This window comes from Tachyglossus aculeatus, chromosome 1 (assembly GCF_015852505.1).
Source record: "Tachyglossus aculeatus isolate mTacAcu1 chromosome 1, mTacAcu1.pri, whole genome shotgun sequence".
NCBI classification, from domain to species: Eukaryota; Metazoa; Chordata; class Mammalia; order Monotremata; family Tachyglossidae; genus Tachyglossus; species Tachyglossus aculeatus.
The window spans coordinates 69461648-69486382 of NC_052066.1; the positions used below are offsets into that span (position 1 = coordinate 69461648).

The following is a 24735-nucleotide window of genomic DNA, read 5'->3' on the forward strand; positions in this document are numbered from 1 at the left end:
CTCCCCCCAACTCTTTTCCCTCCTAGTCCCAGCAGATGCAGCTGTCAGCCAGAAGCTGAGTGAAGGCACCAGCTGAGGCTGAGAGCAGCAGGGCCAGGTTGCCTGCTATTACTGGAGGTCAGACGTGCCCATTTTCTCTACTCCCCTCTAACCAACCCCGGACCCAGTGTCCCACCTGTCTCCTCATATCCCACGCAGCCCCCAGTACTTCTTTCTGTCTGCAAAACCACAGCCCCCGCCCAAGCCTCCTGCTGGAGCCCGGACCCATGCCCTCCCCACCCACCCAGCACCCACCTGCTCATTTTCTCTCTCCTCCCCAGCCCAGGAGGAGGAGGGGGAGGTGTCCTGTTGCATTTACATTGAGTTTTCTCCCCACTCCCCTCTCCTCCCTTGACCAGTCCCCGAGAACTTTTCCCGGCTGGAGGAATCAGGCATAGGACGCCGGACAGGGGCCGGGGCAGGATGGAAGGGTTGGTGTTGGTGCTGTTGGAGGTTCTGTTTGTCACAGGTAAGGAAAGAATACCCCTGCACCCCCTCCCTTAAACCCCTCTGTAGCCTCAATCCCCCAATCCCAAACTTTGCCCTCTTCCCACCCCAACCCTGAGAAACCCCTCTACCTAATTCCTGCCCCAGATATCATTCCCTCTCACTGCTACCCACAGATACCCATTCCTCCCTACATCAATCGTTGTCACTGGCCACAGCCATCATGCCCCTGCTTAGGACCCCCACTCCCCAGCCTCAGGGTAGTCCCCTCCACACCCCCCTGCCCACTTCCACACCGCCCCCCTGGTATCCGAGTTGGCTCCACAGGGCATCAAGTACCCCTGGGCAGGCACACTTTCCCTCCCAGATCTCACCCTTGGGTGGCACAGAGCTGCCAGACTCCCTTTAGTCAGAATCAGAGAAGCAGCGTGGCTCAGTGGAAAGAGCCCGGGCTTTGGAGTCGGAGGTCATGGGCTCAAATCCTGGCTTTGGTGAATTGTCAGCTGTGTGACTTTGGGCAAGTCATTTAACTTCCCTGGGCCTCAGTTACCTCATCTGTAAAATGGAGATTAAGACCGTGAGCCCCCCGTGGGACAACCTGATCACCTTGTAACCTCCCCGGCACATAGAACAGTGCTTTGCATATAGTAAGTGCTTAATAAATGCCATTATTATTATTGTTAGGTGTTTACTGGGTGCAGAATACTGTACTAAGCACTGGGGAAAAATACACAAGTGGAAAATTAGACACCATTAGTATAGTGCCTGTCTCTGTCTCCCCCTTTTAGACTGTGAGCCCACTGTTGGATAGGGACTGTCTCTGTTGCCAACTTGTACTTCCCAAGCGCTTAGTACAGTGCTCTGTACACAGTAAGCGCTCAATAAATACGATTGATTGATTGCCTGGCCCATAGTAGGTGCTTAACAAATACCATAATTATTATTATCTCTATCCCTCAGAGAGCTCAGATTCTCCCCACCATACCCAGCCCTTCAGCTAAACCCAGGTCCTCAGTTGTTTCCCTTCTCTCCACCCCCAATCACCCCCCACCCCAAGAAACTTTCCCCAATTCCCGGATCCTTGGATGTCCCTTTCCTCTCCCTATCCCAGGCGGATGGGCCATGAACCAGGAGAAGCGACTGATCCAGTACTTGTTCGAGGAGAACGGTTACAATAAGAAGCTGCGGCCCGTGAACAACAAAGGGGACAGCGTTGATATCAACTTGGCCCTGACTCTCTCCAACCTCATCTCGCTGGTGAGAATCCAGGATTCTCCCTACCCCCACCAGAAGTTAAGCTCAGGTTGGGAACTCAGGAAGGTCAGCAGGACATAGTGACCAGAAAGAGAGGCAGGGAGAGGAAGCCAGCAGAAACAAGGAGATTAAAGGAGGGAGACAGAGGAAGTAAGAAGAGGAGGGGGCTAAGGATGGAAAAGAATACAGAAAATGGCCTGGAGTTGGGTCCGAAATGGAAGCTGGGAGGGGAAGGGCTTGGGTGAGCAATGGAGGCTGAGAGCCGAAGGGGAATCAATCGTATTTATTAAGCGCTTACTGTGTGCAGAGCACGTGGCTCAGTGGAAAGAGCACGGGCTTTGGAGTCAGAGGTCATGGGTTCAAATCCTGCTCCGCTGCTTGTCAGCTGTGACTTTAGGCAAGTCACTTCACTTCTCTGGGCCTCAGTTACCTCATCTGTAAAATGGGGATTAGGACTGTGAGCCCCCTGTGGGACAACCTGATCACCTTGTAACATCCCCAGCACTTAGAACAGTGCTTTGCACATAGTAAGTGCTTAATAAATGCCATTATTATTATTGTTATTAAGGGCTTGGGAAAGTACAGTACAATAATAAACGGTGACATTCCCTGCCCAAAACAAGTTGCCGACTCTATATGTTGCCGACTTGTACTTCCCAAGCACTTGGTACAGTGCTCTGCACACAGTAAGCACTCAATAAATTGAATGAAAGAATGAGTTCCCATTCTAGCTAGATCAGCAGTGGAGGCTGAGAGCAGAAGGGGATGGGGCTGGATCAGCAATGGAGGCTGGGAGCAGAAGGGGAAGGGCCTTTATCCGCCATGGAGACTGGGAGCAGGAAGGAATGAGTTCCATTCCAAAATCTGCTTGCTTGAGTTGTTTCACAAAGAGGACTCTAGTGGGAGGATGCTATGGGTGTTTTTCATTTAATCCTAAACTGCAGCAAAATCCTTCCCAGGTTGTGGTCCTTCTGTCTGAAACCTCCAGTCCCTGAAATCGCAGGTTGTGCTAGCCTCCCTGAGAGCAGGGATCGTGTCTCCCAACTCTATTGTACTGAACTCTCCCAAGCGCTCAATACAGTGCTCTGCATACAGTAAGCACAGATTGACTGACTGATTGCTAGCCTGGGTTACCAGAATTTTGCCCCTCCATGTCTCCAAGGGTCTGGCATCCCTTTATCTTGGACCCCAGCAGATACACTGCCCATCCCCCCCCGACCCCTGCCCAACTCAACCCTCCAATCAATCAATCAATCATTCGTATTTATTGAGCGCTTACTGTGTGCAGAGCACTGTACTGAGCGCTTGGGAAGTACAAGTTGGCAACATATAGAGACAGTCCCTACCCAACAGTGGGCTCACAGTCTAAAAGGGGGAGACAGAGAACAAAACCAAACATACTAACAAAATAAAATAAATAGAATAGATATGTACAAGTAAAATAAATAAATAAATAAATGGAGTAATAAATATGTACAAACATATATACATATATACAGGTGCTGTGGGGAAGGGAAGGAGGTAAGATGGGGGGATGGAGAGGGGGACGAGGGGGAGAGGAAGGAAGGGGCTCAGTCTGGGAAGGCCTCCTGGAGGAGGTGAGCTCTCAGTAGGGCCTTGAAGGGAGGAAGAGAGCTAGCATGGCGGATGGGCAGAGGGAGGGCATTCCAGGCCCGGGGGATGACGTGGGCCAGGGGTCGATGGCGGGACAGGCGAGAACGAGGTACAGTGAGGTGATTAGCAGCAGAGGAGCGGAGGGTGCGGGGTGGGCTGGAGAAGGACAGAAGAGAGGTGAGGTAGGAGGGGGCAAGGTGATGGACAGCCTTGAAGCCCAGGGTGAGGAGTTTCTGCCTGATGCGCAGATTGATTGGTAGCCACTGGAGATTTTTGAGAAGGGGAGTAACATGCCCAGAGCGTTTCTGGACAAAGACAAACCGGGCAGCGGCATGAAGTATGGATTGAAATGGGGAGAGACACGAGGATGGGAGATCAGAGAGAAGGCTGATGCAGTAGTCCAGACGGGATAGGATGAGAGCTTGAACGAGCAGGGTAGCAGTATGGATGGAGAGGAAAGGGCGGATCTTGGCAATGTTGCAGAGTTGAGACCGGCAGGTTTTGGTGACGGCTTGGATGTGAGGGGTGAATGAGAGAGCGGAGTCGAGGATGACACCAAGGTTGCGGGCTTGTGAGACGGGAAGGATGGTAGTGCCGTCAACAGAGATGGGAAAGTCAGGGAGAGGGCAGGGATTGGGAGGGAAGACAAGGAGTTCAGTCTTGGACATGTTGAGTTTTAGGTGGCGGAATCAGCATGGTGTAGCAGTCAGAGCCCGGGCCTGGGAATCAAAATGACCTGGGTTCAAATCCCAGCTCTGCCACATCTCTGCTGTGTTACCTTGGGCAGGTCACTTCACTTCTCTGAGCCTCAGTTCCCTCATCTGTAAAATGGGGCTAAAGAGTGTGAGCCCCATGGGGGATAGGGACTGTTTCCAATTTGATCTGTATCAACCCCAGTGCTTGACACATAGTAAGCACTTAACAAGTACTGTTATTATTATTGTTATTATTACTCTTATTACAGAAAGAAGTCGACGAGACCCTCACCACCAACGTGTGGATCGAGCACGTAAGAAAGCCCTGCTGCTTTGGGTCTTGTGGGTGGGGAGATTTCAGGTTCCTGGTATTTGGGGACCCCGCCCCGCCTTGCTCTGAGGGAAGAATCAGGGTTTCTGACTCCCCTCCCCTGATCCCCAAACCCGACCGCCGAACACGTCCCATCCCCAGCTTTTAGCGTGTCCCCTCCCCTGAGTGGGGAGGAAGCGGAGGTTCCCCAGAGCTTGGGGCTGACCCACCCGTGGGCCCTGCAGGGCTGGACGGACAGCCGGCTCGAGTGGAACCAGTCGGAGTTTGGGGACATCAGCGTTCTGCGCCTGCCTCCTGACATGCTGTGGCTCCCCGAGATTGTTCTGGAGAACAAGTGAGCGTTGGTTCTGCCCCGCGCCCCACTCTTTCCCATTCCTTCCCACTCCCCCATCACTTCACCTTCCCAGCCTCCAACGCTGCTCTCCTTTTATTCCTCCCGGCCCCTCCCCGCAGCCCAATCTCCTGTCCCCCCTGCTCCTCCTTCCCTCTCTCATCAGCTCCCACTCTCCAACTCTCCCATAGCAATGATGGTTCCTTCCAGATCTCCTACGCGTGCAACGTCCTGGTCTACCCGAACGGCTACGTGTACTGGCTACCGCCTGCCATCTTCCGCTCCTCCTGTCCCATCAGCGTCACCTACTTCCCCTTTGACTGGCAGAATTGCTCCCTCAAGTTCAGGTCGGATCAGGCGTTCCCTCGCCCCTCCAAGCCCAGGCCTCTTCCCTCCGTTCCACACTCTGATCTCTACCTGCCCTTCCTGCTCAAAGCGGAAGTAGAAAATAAAATTTATTTATATAAATATATTAATGCCTGTCTCCCCCTCTAGACTGCGATCTCGTTGTGGGCAGGGCCTGTGTCAACTACCTAATAATAATAACACTTGTGGTATTTGTTAAGCGCTTACTATGTCCCGGGCAGTGGACTAAGCGCTGGGGTGGATACAGGCAAATTGGGTTGGACACAGTTCCTGCCCCATATGGGGCTCACAGTCTTAATCCCCATTGTACAGATGAGGAAACTGAGGCATAGAGAAGTAAAGTGACTTGCCCAAGGTCACACAACAGAGAAGTGTCAGAGCCTGGATTAGAACCCAGGTCCTTTTACTTCCAGGCGGGTACTCTATCCACTAGGCCATGCTGCTATCTCCCAAGTGCTTAGTATAGTGCTCTGCTCACAGTAAGTGCTCAATAAATATGATTGATTGATTGGAAACAGCCTGGGGCAGAAGAAGAGTCAGAGGAGCTCAAGGCCTCCTGCAGAGAGGGCTCCTAACTCTGCCTCACCAGCCCAGGGAACCATTCATTCATTTAATTGTATTTATTGAGCACTTACTGTGTGCAGAGCACTGTGCTAAGCACTTGGGGGAATACAATAAACAGACACATTCCCTGCCCACAATGAGTTTAGCAGCGTGGCTCAGTGGAAAAAGCCTGGGCTTTGGAGTCAGAGGTCATGGCTTCAAATCCCTACTCTGCCACTTGTCAGCTGTGTGACTTTGGGCAAGTCACTTAACTTCTCTGGGCCTCAGTTACCTCATCTGTAAAATGGGGATGAAGACCGTGAGCCCCCCGTGGGACAACCTGATCACCTTGTAACCTCCCCAGCGCTTAGAAAAGTGCTTTGCACATAGTAAGTGCTTTATAAATGCCATTATTATTATTATCATTAGAGCAGGGAGACAGCATTAATCTTCTAGAGCCCACTGTTGGTTAGGGACCGTCTCTATATGTTTCCAGCTTGTAATAATAATAATAATGATGGCATTTATTAAGCACTTACTATGTGCAAAGCACTGTTCTAAGCGCTGGGGAGATTACAAGGTGATCATGCTGCCCCACGGGGGGCTCACAGTCTTAATCCCCATTTTACAGATAAGGGAACTGAGGCACAGAGAAGTTAAGTGACTTGCCCAAAGTCACACAGCTGACAAGTGGCGGAGCTGGGATTTGAACCCCTGACCTCTGACTCCAAAGCCCGGGCTCTTTCCACTGAGCCACACTGCTTCTCCTAACCTTGGGCATCACCTTGGGCAAGTCACTTAACACCTCTGGAGACCTGATTATTTTGTGTCTATCCCAGGGCTTGGCAGAGAGTACATGTTTAACAAGTAACACGATTATTATTATTATTATTATCATTATACGTTCTCCCACCCTTCGTACCCCTGAGGGGGAGACGTCTCTGCCCAAGGCCTCAATCCAAGGACTCTCTTTCACTCCTCATCTGCCCTCCTACAATCAATACCCGAATCTGACACAAGGATGGAGTCAACTTGGTGGTCTCTGGTCTGCCCAGTTCCAAGGAGGACCAGGGCAGAGGATTCATTAAGTAGATCCTGTTGAAAGATAAGACTAATGACCCAGGTTCTTGGGAGATGGGAGGTGCCCTGGAGATTCCAGGTGTAATAATGAGGCAACCATTAGCGCTTAGTACAGTGCTCTGCACACAGTAAGCGCTCAATCAATACAATTGAATGAATATAAATAAATAAATTATGAATATGTACACAAGTGCTGTGGGGCTGGGAGAAGGGAAGAACAAAGGGAGCAAGTCAGAGTGATGCCGAAGGAAGTGGGAGAAGAGGAAAGGGGGGATTAGTCAGGCAAGGTCTCTTGGAGGAGATGTGCCTTCAGTAAGGCTTTGAAAGGGGGAGAGTCATTGTCTGTCTGGAGTCATTGTCTGGATTTGAGGAGGGAGGGTTTCCAGGCCAGAGGCAGGATGTGGGCAGGGGCTGGTGGCGAGATAGATAAGATTGAGGCCCGGTGAGAAGATCAGCATTAGAGGAACGAAGTGTGTGGGCTGGATTATAGAAGGAGAGTAGCGAGGTGAGATGGAGGGGACGAGCTGGTGGACTGCTCTAAAGCCAAGGGTGAGGAGTTTTTGTTTGATACGGAAGTGGATGGGCAACCACTGGAGTTTTTTGAGAAGCAGTGTGACAGGTCCTGAACGTTTCTGAAGAAAAACGATCCGGGCAGCAGAGGGAAGAGTGGACTGGAGTGGGAAGAGACAGGAGTCTGGGAGGACAGCAAGGAGGTCGATGCAGTAATCCAGGAGGGATAGGATGAGTGATTTTATTAATGTGGTAATGGATGGAGAGGAAAGGGTGGATTTTAGCGATGTCGTGAAGGAGGGATCGACAGGATTTAGTGATGGATTGAATATGTGGTTTGAATGAGAGAGAGGAGTCAAGGATAATGCAAAGGTTACAGGCTTGTGAGACAGGAAGGATGGTGGGGCCATCTACAGTGAGGGGAAAGTCAGAGGGGAGGACAGGGTTCAGATGGGAAGAAAAGGAGCTCTGTTTTGGACATGTTAAGCTTGAGGTGATGGGAGGACATCCAAGTAGAGATGTCTTGAAGGCAAGAGGTAATGCGAGACTGCAAAGAAGGAGAAATATCAGGCCTGGATGGGCCTGGGTGTCAGAAGACCTGCGTTCTAATCCTGCCTTTGACAATTACTTGCTGTGTGACCTTGGGCAAGTCACTTCACTTCTCTGGGCCTCAGTTACCTCATCTGGGCCTCAGTACTCATGTTCTCCCTCCTACTTAAACTGTGATCCCCATGTGGGACAGGGACTTTGTCCAAACTATTTGCCTTGAACCTACTCCAGTGCTTAGAACAGTATTTGACACATAGTAAGCACTTAACCATGCCATTAAAAAAAAAAAAAGTGCAGGTCAGCATGGGCTAAAATTAGTGAGCTAGAAGCTCACAAGAGCCCGGGCTTGGGAGTCAGATGCCACGGGTTCTAATCCCCGCTCCTCCACTTGTCAGCTGTGTGACTTTGGGCAGGTCACTTAACTTCTCTGGGTCTCAGTTACCTCATCTGTAAAATGGGGATTAAGACTGTGAGCCCCATGTGGGACAACCTGATCCCTTGTATCCCCCCAGTGCTTAGAACAGTGCTTGGTACATAATAAGTGCTTAACAAATGCCATCATTATAATTATAATTATTATTATCCACACCCTGCAGCTCTCTGATGTACACAGCCAAGGAAATCACGTTGCACCTGAAGCAGGAAGAGGACAAAGAGGCTAAGCGCTTCTATCCTGTAGAGTGGATCATCATTGACCCGGAAGGTTTTACTGGTAATGTCCACCCCTATTCCTAGGCCTCCAAACAGGACTCTCTCCCCAACCCCCACCACCCCTGCCCCACCATCCCCGTGGTCCTGTCACCTGTTCCAAACCTGCCCTCTCCCTATCCCAACCGTGTTTCCAACTTCTTATTTGCTGCCCTTAGAAAATGGGGAGTGGGAGATTGTGCACAGGCCAGCACGGAAGAACATTGACCCCAGAGCCCCCCTGGACAGCACTGGCCGCCAAGACATCACCTTCTATCTCATAATCCGGCGCAAGCCACTCTTCTACGTCATCAACATCCTGGTGCCCTGCGTGCTCATCTCCTTCATGATCAACCTCGTGTTCTACCTGCCCGCTGACAGTGAGGGACCCCGCCTCCTCCCCTCCTTTTCTCATCCCTCTCCACAACTCTCCCAGACACCAGTCACCTGCAAGAACCCTCAAGGCATCCTCCTGATATTCCCTTAATCGTATTTATTGAGCATTTACTGTGTGCAGAGCACTGTACTAAGCGCTTGGGAAGTACAAGTTGGCAACATATAGAGACGGTCCCTACCCAACAATGGGCTCACAGTCTAGAAGGGGGAGACAGACAACAAAACAAAACATGTGGGCAGGTGTCAAGTCATCAGAATAAATAGAAATAAAGCTAGATGCACATCATTAACAAAATAAATAGAATAGTAAATATGTACAAATATGATACCTCTTTAGGACATCTCTAGACTGTAAGCTCCTTGTGGGCAGGGACCATATCCACCAACTCTGTTATATTGCACTCTACCAAGTGCTTAGGACAGTGGTCTGCACACAGTAAGCGCTCAATAAATACCGATTGATTGTATTGTACACTCCCCAGAAATTAGTACAGCGCTCTGCACACAGTAAGTGCTTAGTAAATATGATTGACTTGTACTCTCCCACGTACTTAGTACAGTGCTCTGCATGTAGTAAGCACTCCATTATTGTTACTAATAATAATGATGGCATTTAAGCACTTACTATGTGCAAAGCACTGTTCTAAGCACTGGGGATGTTACAAGGTGATCAGGTTGTCCCACGTTGGGGGGCTTACTGTTTTAATCCCCATTTTACAGATGAGGTAACTGAGGCACAGAGAAGTTAAGTGACTTGCCCAAAGTCACACAGCTGACAAGTGGCAGAGTAGGGATTTGAACCCGTGACCTCTGACTCCAAAACCCATGCTCTTTCCACTGAGCCATGCTGCTTCTCTACACATAGTAAGCACTCCATTAGTAATAATAATGATGGTATTTGTTAAGTGCTTACTATGTGCCAAGCACTGTTGTAAGTGCTGGGGTAGATACAAGGTAATCAGGTTGTCCCATGTGGGGCTCACATTCTTAATCCCCATTTTACAGATGAGGTAATAATAATAATGATGATGATGATATTTGTTAAGCGCTTACTATGTGCCAAACTCTGTCCTAGGTAACAGAGGCACAGAGAAGTTAAGTGACTTGCCCTCACTGGGCCTTGTTCTCACCTGTCCCGCCGTCGACCCCCAGCCCACGTCCTCCCCCTGGCCTGGAATGCCTTCCCTCCGCACATCCACCAAGCTAGCTCTCTTCCTCCCTTCAAAGACCTACTGAGAGCTCACCTCCTCCAGGAGGCCTTCCCAGGCTGAGCCCCCTTTTTCCTCTCCTACTCCCCATCCCCTCCGCCCTACCTCCTTCCCGTCCCCACAGCACCTGTATATGTACTTGTACAGATTTATCACTTTATTTATTTTACTTGTACATATTCACTATTCTATTTATTTTGTTAATGATGTGCATCTAGCTTTATTTCTATTTATTTTGATGACTTGACCCCTGTCCACATGTTTTGTTTAATTGTCTGTCTCCCCCTTCTAGACTGTGAACCCGTTGTTGGGTAGGGAGCGTCTCTATATGTTGCTGACTTGTACTTCCCAAGTGCTTAGTACAGTGCTCTGCACACAGTAAGCACTCAATAAATATGATTGAATGAATGAAGCTGACAAGTGGCGGAGCCAGGATTAGAACCCACGACCGCTGACTCCCAAGCCTGTGCTCTGTCCACTAAGCCACGCTGCTTCTCAAGGGGACACAATAAAGTGCGTAGGCAATCTAGAAGGGAGAGAGAGAAGGGCAAATTGAGGGACTAGATGGGGGAAAGTCTCTTGGAGGAGAATAATAATAATAATAATAGTGATATTTAAGTGCTTATTATGTGCCAGGCATTGCAGTAAGCGCTGGGGTGGATATGAGAAAATCCAGTAGGGCACAGTCCCTATCCCATGTGGGACTCACAGCCTTGAGAAGCAGCATGGCCTAGTGGAGAGAGCAGGAGTGTGGAAGTCAGAAGGATGTGAGTTCTAATTCTGGCTCTGCCACTTATCTACTGTGTGATCGTGGGCAAGTCACTTCACTTCTCTCTACCTCAATTGCCTCATCTCCAAAATGGGGATTAAGAATGCGAGCCCCATGAGGGCCAGGGACTGTGTCCCACCTGATTATCTTGTATCTAGAACAGTGCTTGAAACATAGTTAGTGCTTAACAAATACTATTATCATTATTATTATTATTAATCTCCATTTCACAGAGAAGTGAAGTGACTTGCCCAAAGTCACACAGCAGACAAGCGGCGAAATCATGATTAGAACTCAGGTTCTTCTGATTCCCAGGCCCATGTTCTATCCATTAGGCCCGCTTCTTTGACGGATTGATGAATTGATCTCCCCGGTCCTCCCCCTGACCAGCAGGGAGGGGCTTTGGAGAGATTTCTGGATGACCTACAACTTTCCCCAGGACCCGTATGCAAAGGACGTAACCCCAGTCAATCAATCAATCAATCAATCGTATTTATTGAGCGCTTACTGTGTGCAGAGCACCGTACTAAGCGCTTGGGAAGTACAAGTTGGCAACATATAGAGACAGTCCCTACCCAACAGTGGGCTCACAGTCTAGAAGGGGAAGACAGAGGACAAAACCAAACATATTAACAAAATAAATAGAATAGATATGTACAAATAAAATAAATAAATAGAGTAATAAATATGTACAAATATATATACAGGTGCTGTGGGGAAGGGAAGGAGGTAAGACGGGAGGGATGGAGAGGGAGATGAGGGGGAGAGGAAGGAGGGGGCTCAGTGTGGGAAGGCCTCCTGGAGGAGGTGAGCTCTCAGTAGGGCCTTGAAGGGAGGAAGAGAGCTAGCTTGGTGGATGTTGGGAGGGAGGGCATTCCAGGCCAGGGGGAGGACGTGGGCCAGGGGTCGACGGCGGGACAGGCGAGAACGAGGTACGGTGAGGAGATTAGCGGCAGAGGAGCGGAGGGTGCGGGCTGGGCTGGAGAAGGACAGAAGGGAGGGGAGGGAGGAGGGGGCGAGGGGATGGACAGCCTTGAAGCCCAGGGTGAGAAGTTTCTGCCTGATGCGCAGATTGATTGGTAGCCACTAGAGATTCAGTCAAGGCCCCCCCTTCACAGGAGAGCTGCTACCTCCATGGTCTCCTGGGGGAGGAGGGAAGTAACTCTGGAGAGACTTGGGTTGTTTATGCAGCGTGGCTCAGTGGAAAGAGCGCGGGCTTGGGAATCAGAGGTCATGGGTTCTAATCCCGCCTCGACCACTTATCAGCTGTGTGACTTAGGGCAAGTCACTTCCCTTGCACTTAACTCATTCGTTCATTCATTCAATCGTATTTATTGAGCGCTTACTGTGTGCAGACCACTGTACTAAGTGCTTGGGAAGTACAAGTCGGCAACATATAGCGACGGTTCCTACCCAACAACGGGCTCACAGTCTAGAAGGGGGAGACAGACAACAAAACAAAACATGTAGACAGGTGTCAAAATTGTCAGAACAAATAGAATTAAAGCTCTATGCACATCATTAACAAAATAAAAAGAATAGTAACTATGTACTAAACGTTTTCCAATGGCTGTTAACATTGTCCAAATATTTTCTAACATAGTGTTGTGATGACCCAGCCAAGAGGAACTCGAGAAGCAGCGTGGCTCAGTGGAAAGAGCATGGGCTTTGGAGTCAGAGGTCATGGGCTCTAATCCTGCCTCCGCCACTTGGCAGCTGTGTGACTTTGGGCAAGTCACTTCACTTCTCTGGGCCTCAGTTACCTCATCTGTAAAATGGGGATTAAGATTGTGAGCCCCTCGTGGAACAACCTGATCATCTTGTATCCTCCCCCCAGCGCTTAGAAGGGTGCTTTGCACATAGTAAGCAGTGTGGCTCAGTGGAAAAGAGTACGGGCTTTGGAGTTAGAGGTCATGGGTTCAAATTCCAGCTCTGCCAATTGTCAGCTGTGTGACTTTGGGCAAGTCACTTAACTTCTCTGGGCCTCAGTTACCTCATCTGTAAAATGGGGATTAAGATTGTGAGCCCCCCGTGGGACAACCTGATTACGTTGTAACCTCCCCAGAGCTTAGAACAGTGCTTTGCACATAGTAAGTGCTTAATAAATGCCATTATTGTTATTATAATAAGCACTTAACAAATGCCATTATTATTATTATTATTAACTTCTCTGTGCCTTAGTTACCTCATGTGTAAAATGGGGATTAAGACTGTGAGCCCCATGTGGAACAACCTGATTTCCTTGTATCTTCCCCAGCGCTTAGGACAGTGCTTGGCACAAAGTAAGCGCTTAACAAATACCAAAATTATTATTGTTATTATTATAGAGCTAAGCTCCCAGGACATGCATCCATCAATGGCTTTTATGGAGCCCTTACTGTATGCAGAGCACCGTACTAAAACCTGGGGGGAGTACAACACAACAGAGTTGGTAGATCAGTTCCCTGCCCCCGCTGAGCTTACGGTCTAAAAGTCAAGCTAGTCCAGACCCAGAGATTCATTCATTCAATCGTATTTATTGAGTGCTTACTGGGTGCAGAACACTGTACCAAGCGCTTGGGAGAGTGCAATGCAACAATAAACAGACTCATTCCCCTCCCACAACGAACTTATGAGAGGCTGAGGGGTCGGGAGTCAGACAGACGTTAAGGCTGTGCTCCTTCATAGGTGGTGAGAAGACATCGCTGGCCATCTCCGTGCTGCTGGCCCAATCTGTCTTCCTGCTGCTCATTTCCAAACGCCTGCCGGCCACTTCCCACGCCATCCCCCTCATCGGCAAGTAAGTGAAATGCCGTTTTCCTTCTCCTCCTCCTCCTCCTTTGCCCTCTTCTCTTCCTCCCCAAACCCTGCCCCTCTCTGCCCGGGTCCAGGCTGTCTGGAGGCCTGGCAGCCAGAGAGGGTCGGGGTTAAGTCTGTTCTTATGTTTGGTTTTGTTCTCTGTCTCCCCCTTTTAGACTGTGAGCCCACTGATGGGTAGGGACTGTCTCTATATGTTGCCAATTTGTACTTCCCAAGCGCTTAGTACAGTGGTCTGCACATAGTAAGCGCTCAATAAATATGATTGATGATGATGATGATGATGATTGTGGCAGGTTCCTTCTCTTCGGCATGGTTCTGGTGACCATGGTCGTGGTCATCTGTGTGATCGTGCTGAATATCCACTTCCGGACACCCAACACCCACGTGCTCTCTGAGGGACTCAAGAAGGTGAGTGAGGTGGGGAGGGAACATGGGGAGAGAAGAGGTGGCGGGGGGGGGGGGGGGGGGGGGGGTCCCCTTCTAGACTGTGAGCCCGTTGTAGGGTAGGGTTTGTCTGTATCTGTTGCCAAATTGTACTTTCCAAGCACTTAGTACAGTGCTCTGCACACAGTAAGTGCTCAATAAATACGACTGAATGAATGAAAATGAATGCTGTGCACACAGTAAGCACTCAATAAATATTATTGAATGAATGAATGAGTGTTTGGCTCACCCTGCAGACCTTCCGAGATGCGGTGGCCCAGCTGGGGCAAGTGGGCCTACTCCGGCCCCGGGGGTCAGAGCGGGGCCGGGGCAGAAGCCCAAGAACGGTGGTTCCGGTCGAACCGAGGCACCGGGTGGTGCGGGATGGTGGGCTCTCTCAATCAGTAGTATTGAGCGCTTACTATGTGCAGAGCGCCATACTGAGTGCTTGGGAGAGCACAGTACGACAGTATTCCCGGCCTGCAACAAGCTTACGGCAGGGTGTTATGGGAGGGATCGCTCTGGTCCTCATCCCCATCTCACCTGGAGAATGCTCCAGCTCCCAGGATCGTGGGAGCAACGGTGTCAATTAGCTTGTGTCTACCCCCTGGCCAGGAATGCCCTCCCTCTGCCCATCCACCAAGCTAGCTCTCTTCCTCCCTTCAAAGCCCTACGGAGAGCTCACCTCCTTCAAGAGGCCTTCCGAGACTGAGCCCCCTTTTTCCTCTCCTCTTCCCCATCCCCCCCGCCCTACCTCCTTCCCCTCCCCACAGTGCCTGTATATATGTTTGTAGATTTATCACTCCATTTATTTTACTTGTACTTATTTACTATTCTATTTATTTTGTTAATGATGTGCATTTAGCTTTAATTCTATCTGTTCTGACGACTTGACACCCGTCCACGTTTTGTTTTGTTGTCTGTCTCCCCCTTCTAGACTGTGAGCCCGTTGTTGGCTAGGGACCGTCTCTATATGTTGCCGACTTCTACTTCCCAAGGGCTTAGTACAGTGTTCTGCACACATTAAGCTCTCAATAAATATGATTGAAGGAATGAATGTTTGAAGTGGGGAGAGGAGAGGGGGAGGTTTTTGGGATGGGGGGAAATGTTGGGGGGTAGGGATTGCTGGGATGGAAGTGTTCGGAGAGGGAGTGTTAAGGGGCGAAAGCTAGAGAAGGAGGGTGAGAAGAGTGAATGGATATGGCTGGAGAAAGGAGATGACCCAGTGAGCTCATGGGCCTCTCATGGCTTAGTGGAAAGAACCAGGGCTTGGGAGTCAGAGGTCATGGGTTCTAATCCCGGCTCTGCCACTTTTCAGCTGTGTGACTTTGGGGAAGTCACTTCACTTCTCTGTGCCTCGGTTCCCTCATCTGTAAAATGGGGATTAAGATTGTGAGCCCCAAGTGGGACAACCTGATTACCTTGATCTACCCCAGCGCTTAGAACAGTGCTTAGCACATAGTAAATGCTTAATAAATACCATCTATCATTATTATTATTATATTATTATTAACTGAGAAGCAGCCTGGCCTCGTGGAAAAAGCATGGGACTGAGAGAGGACCTGGGTTCTAATCCTGGCTCTACCACCTACGTGCTATGTGACCTTAGCCGGTCAGTTACCTTCTCTGTGCCTCAGTGCCCTCATCTGTAAAATGAGGAGTCAGTACTGTTCTGCCTCCCACTTATACTGAGAGCCCCAGGTGGGATCTGATTAGCTTGCATTTACCCCAGAGCTTAAGTAAGTGTTTAAAAAATACTAGTGTGTTTATTGAGCCCTTGCTGTGTGCAAGAGACCCGTGTCCGCTAATTCTGCTGTGTTGTGCTCTTCTGAGCGCATAATAATAATGGCATTTATTAAGTGCTTATTATGTGCAAAGCACTGTTCTAAGCACTGGGGAGGCTACAAGATGATCAGGTTGTCCCATGGGGGGCTCACAGTCTTCATCCCTTCATCACAGTCTTCATGGAGAAGCAGCATGGCTCAGTGGAGAGAACAGGGGCTTTGGAGTCAGAAGTCATGGGTTCAAATCCCAGCTCCACCAATTGTCAGCTATGTGACTTTGGGCAAGTCACTTCACTTCTCTGAGCCTCAGTTCCCTCATCTGGAAAAGGGGGATTAAGACTGTAAGCCCCTCGTGGACAAACTGATCACCTTGTAACCTCCCCAGTGCTTGGAACAGTGCTTTGCACATAGTAAGTGCTTAATAAATGCCATTATTGTTATTATTATCCCCATTTTACAGATGAGGTAACTGAGGCCCAGAGAAGTGAAGTGACTTGCCCAAAGTCACACAGCTGACAATTGGCAGAGCCGGGATTTGAACCCCTGACGTCTGATTCCAAAGCCCGTGCTCTTTTCCACTGAGCCACGCTGCTTCTCTAGCGCTTAGCACATAGTAAGTGCTCCATAAATACGATTGATTGATGGATTGCCTGCATGAGCCCCACACTAAGTGTCTGTATCCATCTTTAACCTACTTCTATCCGTCATCCCCCCCCCTCCCCCAGCTGTTTCTGGAGACCCTCCCCCGGCTGCTCCACATGTCCCAGCCAGCGGAGGAGGAGCAAGGTCCAGGAGGGATCCAGGTGCGCCGGACCAGCTCCCTGGGCTACATCGTCAAGGCCGAAGAGTACTTCACACTCAAGTCCCGCAGTGACCTTATGTTCGAAAAACAGTCAGAGAGGCATGGGCTGACAAGCCGCATCACGCCTGCACGTAGGTTGCTGGGGCAGGAGGGGTGTGGGGATGCCCGGGGTGCCAGGGAGAGGTGTGAGGATGCCCTTGGTGCTACGGAGAGGTGTGAGGATGCCCAGGTTGCCAGGAAGAGGTGCAAGGATGCCTAGGGTGCCACGGAGAGGTATGAGGATGCCCAGGGTGCTAGGGAGAGGTATGAAGATGCCCAGGGTGCCAGGGAGAGGTATGAGGGTGCCCACATTGCCAAGGAGAGGTATGAGGAAGCCCAGGGTGCCAGGAAGAGGTGCAAGGATGCCTAGGATGCCAGGGAGAGGTGTGAGGATGCCCAGGGTGCCAGGGAAGGTGTGAGGATGCCCTGGGTGTCAGGGAGAGGTGCTGGAACCATTTGGAAGGGAAGAGGCCAATGTGGCCTAGTGCTTGACACACAGTAATAACATTAATAATAATAATAGTATTTATTAAGCACTTACTATGTGCAAAGCACTGTTCTAAGCACCGGGGAGGTTACAAGGTGATCAGATTGTCCCACGGGGGGCTCACAGTCCTAATCCCCATCTGACAGATGAGGTCACTGAGGCACAGAGAATAATAATAATAATAATAATAATAATAATAGCATTTATTAAGCACTTACTATGTGCAAAGCACTGTTCCAAGCACTGGGGAGGTTACAAGGTGATCAGATTGTCCCACGTGAGGCTCACAGCCTTAATCCCCATCTGACAGATGATGATGCCATTTATTAAGCACTTACGATGTACAAAGCACTGTTCTAAGCGCTGGGGAGGTTATAAGGTGATCAGGTTGTCCCACGGGGAGCTCACAGTCTTAATCCCAATTTTACAGATGAGGTAACTGTGAGGCACAGAGAAGTTAAGTGACCTGCCCAAAGTCACACAGCTGACAGTTGGCAGAGCCGGAATTTGAACCCATGACCTCTGACTCCAAAGCCTGTGCTCTTTCCACTGAGCCACGCTGCTCCTCATCTCCCACTCCCTTCTGCATCACCCTGCCTTGCTCCCTTTGCTCTTCCCCCACCCTCTCAACCCTACTCAGGTCCAGATCTATCGTTTATTTGTATTGATAATAATGGTGGTATTTGTTAAGCGTGTACTAAGTGCTAAACCCTGTTCTAAGCACTGGGGTAGATACAAGGGCATTGGGTTATTCCACGTGGGGCTCATAGACTTCATCCCCATCTTGCAGATGAGGGAACTGAGGCCCAGAGAAGTGAAGTGACTTGCCCAAAGTCACCCAGCTGACAAGTGGTGGAGCTGGGATTAGAACCCAAGGCCTCTGACTCCCAAACCCGGGCTCTTTCCACTAAGCCACTCCCCGCTCTAGATTAAAAACTTGTAGGCAGGGAATGTGTCTGTTTATTGTTGTACTGCCCTTTCCCAAGCGCTTAGTTCAGTGCTCTGCACACAGTAAGCCCTCAGTAAATACAATGGAATGAATGAGTGAACAAATAATAATAATTACTATGGTATTTGTTAAGCATTTACTGTGTGCCAAGCACTGTTCTGAGCAATGGGATAGAGAAGCAGCATGGCCTAGTGGATAGAGCGCTTCAAGCGCTTAGTACAGTACTCTGCACACAGTAATCGCTCAATAAATACGATTGATGATAGAGCATGAACCTAGGAGTTAGAAGGACCTGGGTTCTAACCCCTGCTCTGCTACTTGTCTGTTGTGTGACCTTGGGCAAGTCACTTAGCTTCTCTGTATCGTGTATCTATCCAGCGCTTAGTACAGTGCTCGGTGCTTAGTACAGTGCTTTGCACATAGTTTAATAAATGCCATCGTTATTATTATTATTATTATTACAGTGCGCAACACATAGTAAGTACTTAGCAGATATTATTATTATCTTTATTATTACTATTATCTGGTGGCATTCCTTTGCGGGAACAACCTTCAGTTTCAGCCCAGGGCTCTCGCCTGCAGCAGAACTGTGACTCCCAAACCCGGGCTCTTTCCACTAAGCCATGCCCCGCTCTAGACTGTAAACTTGTGGGCCGGGAATGTGTGTGTTTATTGTTGTATTGCCCTTTCCCAAGCACTTAGTACAGTGCTCTGCACACGGTAAGTGCTCAATAAATACGATTGAATGAATTTCTTTGACCTTTTCCAGCCCTCTGGAAGCCATGCCCAGAGAGGGGGTGGGGGGGCAGCGGCAGAGCAGATGGCAGAGCGGGTAACATTGGCAACAAGGGCAGAAGGGGCAGAGGGGCCATCAGCGTAGCATTGTCCCCAGTTTCGCCCTTAACGGTCCACTCTGGCCCCAGCCATGAACCCAGCCCTAAGGGTGCCCTCCTGGGCTCAGAAGCACCAAGACATTTCACCTGGCGAGGCTGGGCAGACCATCGGACTGTCAGGCAGCTCCTCTCGACCCTGCCAACTGCTCTCGCGTTCCCGGATAGGTAAACTCCCAGTGGGATCAGAGGAAGCCCAGCAGCAGCTGTACGGTGAAATGAAGCCTGCCTTGGATGGAGCCAACTTCATTGTCATGCACATGAGGGACAAGAATGACTACAATGAGGTGAGGGAACTAGAAAGCACAGCCTGGCCAGACTGGTCCCTCAGAGAGTGTCTCAAGGCTCCTGAGAATGGGCTGCCTTGGGGGTCCTGGTCCCTGGAGGGGAAAAAGATGGGGTCCTGGAGCAGACCCGGGCCCCCGGCCTAGACCTGCACCTGGCCCAGACTTCCTGGGGTTGTCCAGGCTGAGGTCTCCCCGGGATGGTCTCCCTCTCCCCCTCGTCCCCCTCTCCATCCCCCCCATCTTACCTCCTTCCCCTCCCCACAGCACCTGTATATATGTTTGTACATATTTATTACTCTATTTATTTATTTATTTATTTTACTTGTTCATATCTATTCTATTTATTTTATTTTGTTAGTATGTTTGGTTTTGTTCTCTTTCTCCCCCTTTTAGACTGTGAGCCCACTGTTGGGTAGGGACTGTCTCTATATGTTGCCAACTTGTACTTCCCAAGCCCTTAGTACAGTGCTCTGCACACGGTAAGAGCTCAATAAATATGATTGATGATGGGTTGATGGGGGCCACTCATTTGTCATGAAGACGGGGTACTACTCTTTACTTCCACCCTCTGCCACTCTGCAATGTCCACTCAGCCTCTCCCCACTGGGACTCCGCCAAGGGAGAGTCCAGTGCTCCGTATCCTTCCTCCTGCAGCGTGTGAAGCACTGAAGCCGCATGGCCTATCAGTAAGAGTACGAGCCTGGGAATCAGACAATCTGGGTTCTAATCCTGGCTCCACCACTAGTCTGCTGTGTGGTCTTGGGCAAGTCACTTAACTCCTCTGGGCCTCAGTTCCCTCACCTGCAAAATGGAGATTCAACACCTGTCCTCCCTCCTACTTGGGTTGGGAGTCCCATGTGGGACCAAAGAAACAGCTTGGCTCAGTGGAAAGAGCCCGGGTTTGGGAGTCAGAGGTTGTGGGTTCTAAGCCCGGCTCCCACCACTTGTCAGCTGTGTGACTTTGGACAAGTCACTTAACTTCTCTGTGCCTCAGTTTCCTCATGTGTAAAATGGGGATTAAGATTGTGAGCCCCACGTGGGACAACTTTGATTACCTTGCATCCCCCCCCCAGCTCTTAGAACAGTGCTTGGCACATAGTAAGTGCTTAACTAATACCAACATAATTATTATCCTTTTTCTACCCCAGTGCTTAGTACAGTGCTTGGCATATAGAGTGCTTAATAAATATTAATCGCTTAATACAGTGCTTTGCACACAGTAAGCACTTAATAAATACAATTGAATTGAATGAAATATTATTATTATTATTATTATTATCACTGCAATGGCACCTCTCTTTGGAAGAGCCTTTGCTTCTGAGCCCTCCCCAGGGAACAGTTCTTCAGGTGGCTGGAGAGGGCACTACCTTTTTTTTTCTTACCAATCAATCAATTGTATTTATTGAGCGCTTACTGTGTGCAGAGCACTGTACTAAACGCTTGGGAAGTACAAGTTGGCAACATATAGAGACGGTTCCTACCCAACAGTGGGCTCACAGTCTAGAAGGGGGAGACAGAGAACAAAACAAAACATATTAACAAAATAAAATAAATAGAATAGATATGTACAAGTAAAATAAATAGAGTAATAAATATGTACAAATATATATACATATATACAGGTGCTGTGGGGAAGGGAAGGAAGTAAGGCGGGGGGGATGGAGGGGGCAGGTTTTTGTTAAGTGCTATGTGCCAGGCATTGTACTAAGCAGCAGATAGATACAAGCTCATCAGGTTGGACACAGTCCCTTGTTGCACATGGGGCTGACGGTCTTAATCCCCATTTTACAGTTGAGGAAACAGAGGCACAGAGAACAGTAATAATAATAATTACCATATTGGTTAAGCACTTACTATGTACCAGCCACTGTACTAAGCACTGGGGTGGATACAAGCAAATTAGACTGGATACAGTCCCTGTCCCACGTGGGGCTCACGGTCTCAAACCCCATTTTACAGATGAGGTAACCGAGACCCGAAGAAGTGAAGTGACTTGCCCAAGGTCACGCAGCAGACAAGTGGCGGAGCCAGGATTAGAAACCGTGCCCTTTTAACTCCTAGGCCCGTGCTCTGTCCACTACACCACACTGCTTCTCAAGTGACGTGACTTGCCCAAGGTCACACAGCTCTTCATCACCTGCTCTTCTTCCCCGCAGGAGAAGGACAGCTGGAACCGGGTGGCCCGCACAGCGGATCGGCTCTGCCTGTTCGTGGTAACACCCATAATGGTGCTGGGCGCGGCCTGGATCTTCCTACAAGGCGCCTACAACCAGCCCCCATCCCAGCCCTTCCCGGGAGACCCCTTCTCCTACTTGGAAAAAGACAAGCGCCTGATCTAGTGGTCCGGTTGGGACTCTCCATCTGCCCTGGCTTTACACGGGACTTGGAATCTAGGACCCGGTACAGCTGCTGAATCCAAAAGGGGCCCACGTGTGACAGGGAGGATACCTCGTGAGATAGCGGGCAGAAGCCACTGTAGTCTGAGAAGCAGCGTGGCCTAATGGAAAGAGCACGGGCCTGGAACTCAGAAGGTCATGGTTCTAATCCCCGCTCTGCCACTTGTCTGCTGTGTGAGTTTGGACAAGTCACTTCACTTCTCTGGGCCTCAGTTCCCTCATCTGTAAAAAGGAGATTAGGACCGTGAGCCCAACGTGGGACAGGGACTGTGTCTAACCCGATTTGCTTGTACCAGCGCCTGGTACAAGTACCACAATTATAATCATTATTATTATCAAGTCAGAGGACCTGGATTCTAATCCCTGCTCCATTACTTGCTTGCTATGTGATCCCGGGTAATTCACTTTCATTCATTCATTCATTCATTCATTCATCCATTCAGTTGTATTTATTGAGCGCTTACTGTGTGCAGAGAAGTACAAGCTGGCAACATATAGAGACGGTCCCTACCCAACAACAGGCTCACAGTCTAGAAGGGGGAGACGGACAACACAACAAAACATGTAGACAGGCGTCAAAGCTATATACACAACATTAACAAAATGAATAGAATAGTAAATGTGTACAAGAGTAAATATGTTAACTTCTCTATGCCTCAGTTTCCTCAACTGTAACATGGGGATTAAATATCTGCTGTCCCTCCTACATAGGCTGTGAGCCCCATGTGAGACAGGGATTGTGTCCAACCCGAGCTTAGAACAGTGCTTGACACATAGTAAGCGCTTAACAAGTACCATAATAATAAATAACCACCCTCTCCTGAGGAGGTGTCCTTCTGCTCCCTTCCTTTCCTTCAGGCCCCTTGAAGCTGGAGCTCTGAGATGACTGGTCCCCCTGTTGCTGGGGGAAAATGGCAGGAACCCCCCTCCCCTTGCAGAGGCGCCTAACCCTTATACTTGGCAGGGTGGGGTGGCTCTGGGTCCTCCTGGATCAGCATACCCTCTGGGTTGAGGGACTTGAAACCTGTACAAGGTGCTTCATTCATTCATTCATTCATTCATTCATTCATTCATTTAATCAATCGTATTTATTGAGCACTTACTGTGTTTAGAGCACTGTACTAAGCACTTGGAAAACACAATTTGGCAACAAATAGAGACAATCCCTACCCAACAACGGGCTGACGGTCTAGAAGGGGGAAACAGACAACAAAACAAGTAGACAGGCACCAATAGCATCAAAATGGATAAACAGAATTATAGATATATGCACATCATTAATAAAATAGAGTAATAAATATGTACAAATAAACACAAGTGCTGTGGGGAGGGGGAGGGGGGAGGGCAGAGGGAGGGAGTCGGGGTGATGGGGAGAGGAGGAGCAGAGGAAAAAGCGGGGGGGCTCAGTCTGGGAAGGCCTCCTTGAGGAGGTGAGCTCTCAGTAGGACTTTGAAGGGAGGAAGAGAGCTAGCTTGGCGGATGGGTGGAGGGAGGGCATTCCAGGGCAGAGGTAGGACGTGGGCTGGGGGCTGACGGTGGGACAGGTGAGAACGAGGCCCAGTGAGGAGGTTAGCGGCGGCAGAGGAGCGGAGTGTGCGGGCTGGGCTGGAGAAGGAGAGAAGGGAGGTGAGGTAAGAGGGGGTGAGGGGATGGACAGCTTTGAAGCCACAAGTGAGGAGTTTTTTGCTTGATATGAAGGTTGATAGGCAACCACTGGAGATTTCTGAGGTCATGGGGGTGACATGCCCAGAGCATCAGGACCTGGGGTGGTTACGTAAGTGTGTGGTGGAGGGTGTGGAGTTTAGGAACAGAGCAATGATTGCTAGATTTTCCAGAAGTTGTCCCAGGGGCAGAGGAATATCTGAGGCTCAGGCAGGAGATTGTGGGAAGCCAGGGCGACTTTGTACATGTGGATGGGCTGGGGGAGCAGAGGGGGTCCCCCTCTAGACTGCAAGCTCCTTGTGGGCAGGGAAGATGTCTACCAACTCTGATATGTTGTACTCTCTCAAGTGCTTAATATAGGGTTCTGCACCAAGTAAGCGCTCAGTAAATATCATTAATGGATTGAATCATGGGGGTAGTAAAATAGCTTCTGGGTAATAAAAATAGACCTTGTCCCCTCTAGCCATACAGAGAATTCATTTAAAGGTTTTTGGTGGAATAGTGGGAGGGGAAGGTGGGTGCTCTTTGACAAGGGAAGCAGCACAGTCCAGTGGATAGAGCTCTGGCCTGCAAATCAGAAGGTCACGGGTTCTAATCCCAGCTCTGCCATGTCTGCTGTGTGACTTTGATCGAGTCTCTTCACTTCTCCGTGCCTCAGTTCCCTCATCTGTAACATGGGGATTGAGTCTGTGAGCCCCACATGGGACAGGGACTGTGTCCAACCCAGTTTGCTTGTATCCATCCCAGCACTTAGCACAGTGACTGGCACATAGTAAGCACTTAAAAATACTGCTATTATTATTAAGGGGGAAGGGGACTCGTTTGGAAAGGCACAAGAGTTTCTCCAGTCCTGGTTTCCTATTCTCTATGTCATTCCTCAACCTCCAGCTTATTCTTCAGTCTCAGGACTCCTGACCTACAGTCCTTCCCCTGATTTCAGTGGAAAGAGCACGAATTTCAGTGGAAATAGCACGGGCTTTGGAGTCAGAGGTCATGGGTTCAAATCCCAGCTCTGTCAGTTGTCAGCTGTGTGACTTTGGGCTAGTCACTTAACTTCTCTGGGCCTCAGTTACCTCATCTGGAAAATGGGGATTAAGACTGTGAGCCCCCCGTGGGACAAACTGATCACCGTTTAACCTCCCCAGCGCTTAGAACTGTGCTTTGCATATAGTAAGTGCTTAATAAATGCTATCATTATTATTCCTCATCGTCAGTGGCCTCCTGCTCCACCTCACCTCAACCACTCACACACGTGATCTCGTCACCTCTAATTACTATACAGTCTCGAGCCTCACCATCTCTAAAATTCCTCTATCTGACCACAACCTTCTCACCTGTTTTCTCTCCCACATACCCACTTCTCTCATATCTGCCCTGTTTCCCCATACAGAGACCTGG

At 49.6% G+C, this 24735-nt stretch overlaps 1 protein-coding gene across 1 annotated transcript; it reads left to right on the forward strand.

The window, feature by feature from the left end:
* The first annotated feature begins 436 nt into the window (after positions 1–436).
* Positions 437–21618, forward strand: CHRND (cholinergic receptor nicotinic delta subunit). Its single transcript, XM_038749005.1, has 12 exons — positions 437–508; positions 1598–1743; positions 4319–4363; positions 4605–4714; positions 4903–5058; positions 8356–8471; positions 8626–8826; positions 13487–13598; positions 13912–14026; positions 16551–16758; positions 19161–19279; positions 21436–21618. Exons 1-12 carry the CDS (start codon positions 463–465, stop codon positions 21616–21618), a joined length of 1557 nt encoding a protein of 518 aa, XP_038604933.1. The 5' UTR covers positions 437–462.
* The last annotated feature ends 3117 nt before the right edge of the window (positions 21619–24735 follow it).

Coding starts and splice junctions, on each gene's coding strand:
- CHRND (XM_038749005.1), top strand. CDS start 463: ATGGAAGGGTTGGTGTTGGTGCTGTTGGAGGTTCTGTTTGTCACAG. Junction 4,364..4,604: donor CCAACGTGTGGATCGAGCAC/GTAAGAAAGCCC, acceptor TGGGCCCTGCAG/GGCTGGACGGACAGCCGGCT. Junction 8,472..8,625: donor TGACCCGGAAGGTTTTACTG/GTAATGTCCACC, acceptor TGCTGCCCTTAG/AAAATGGGGAGTGGGAGATT.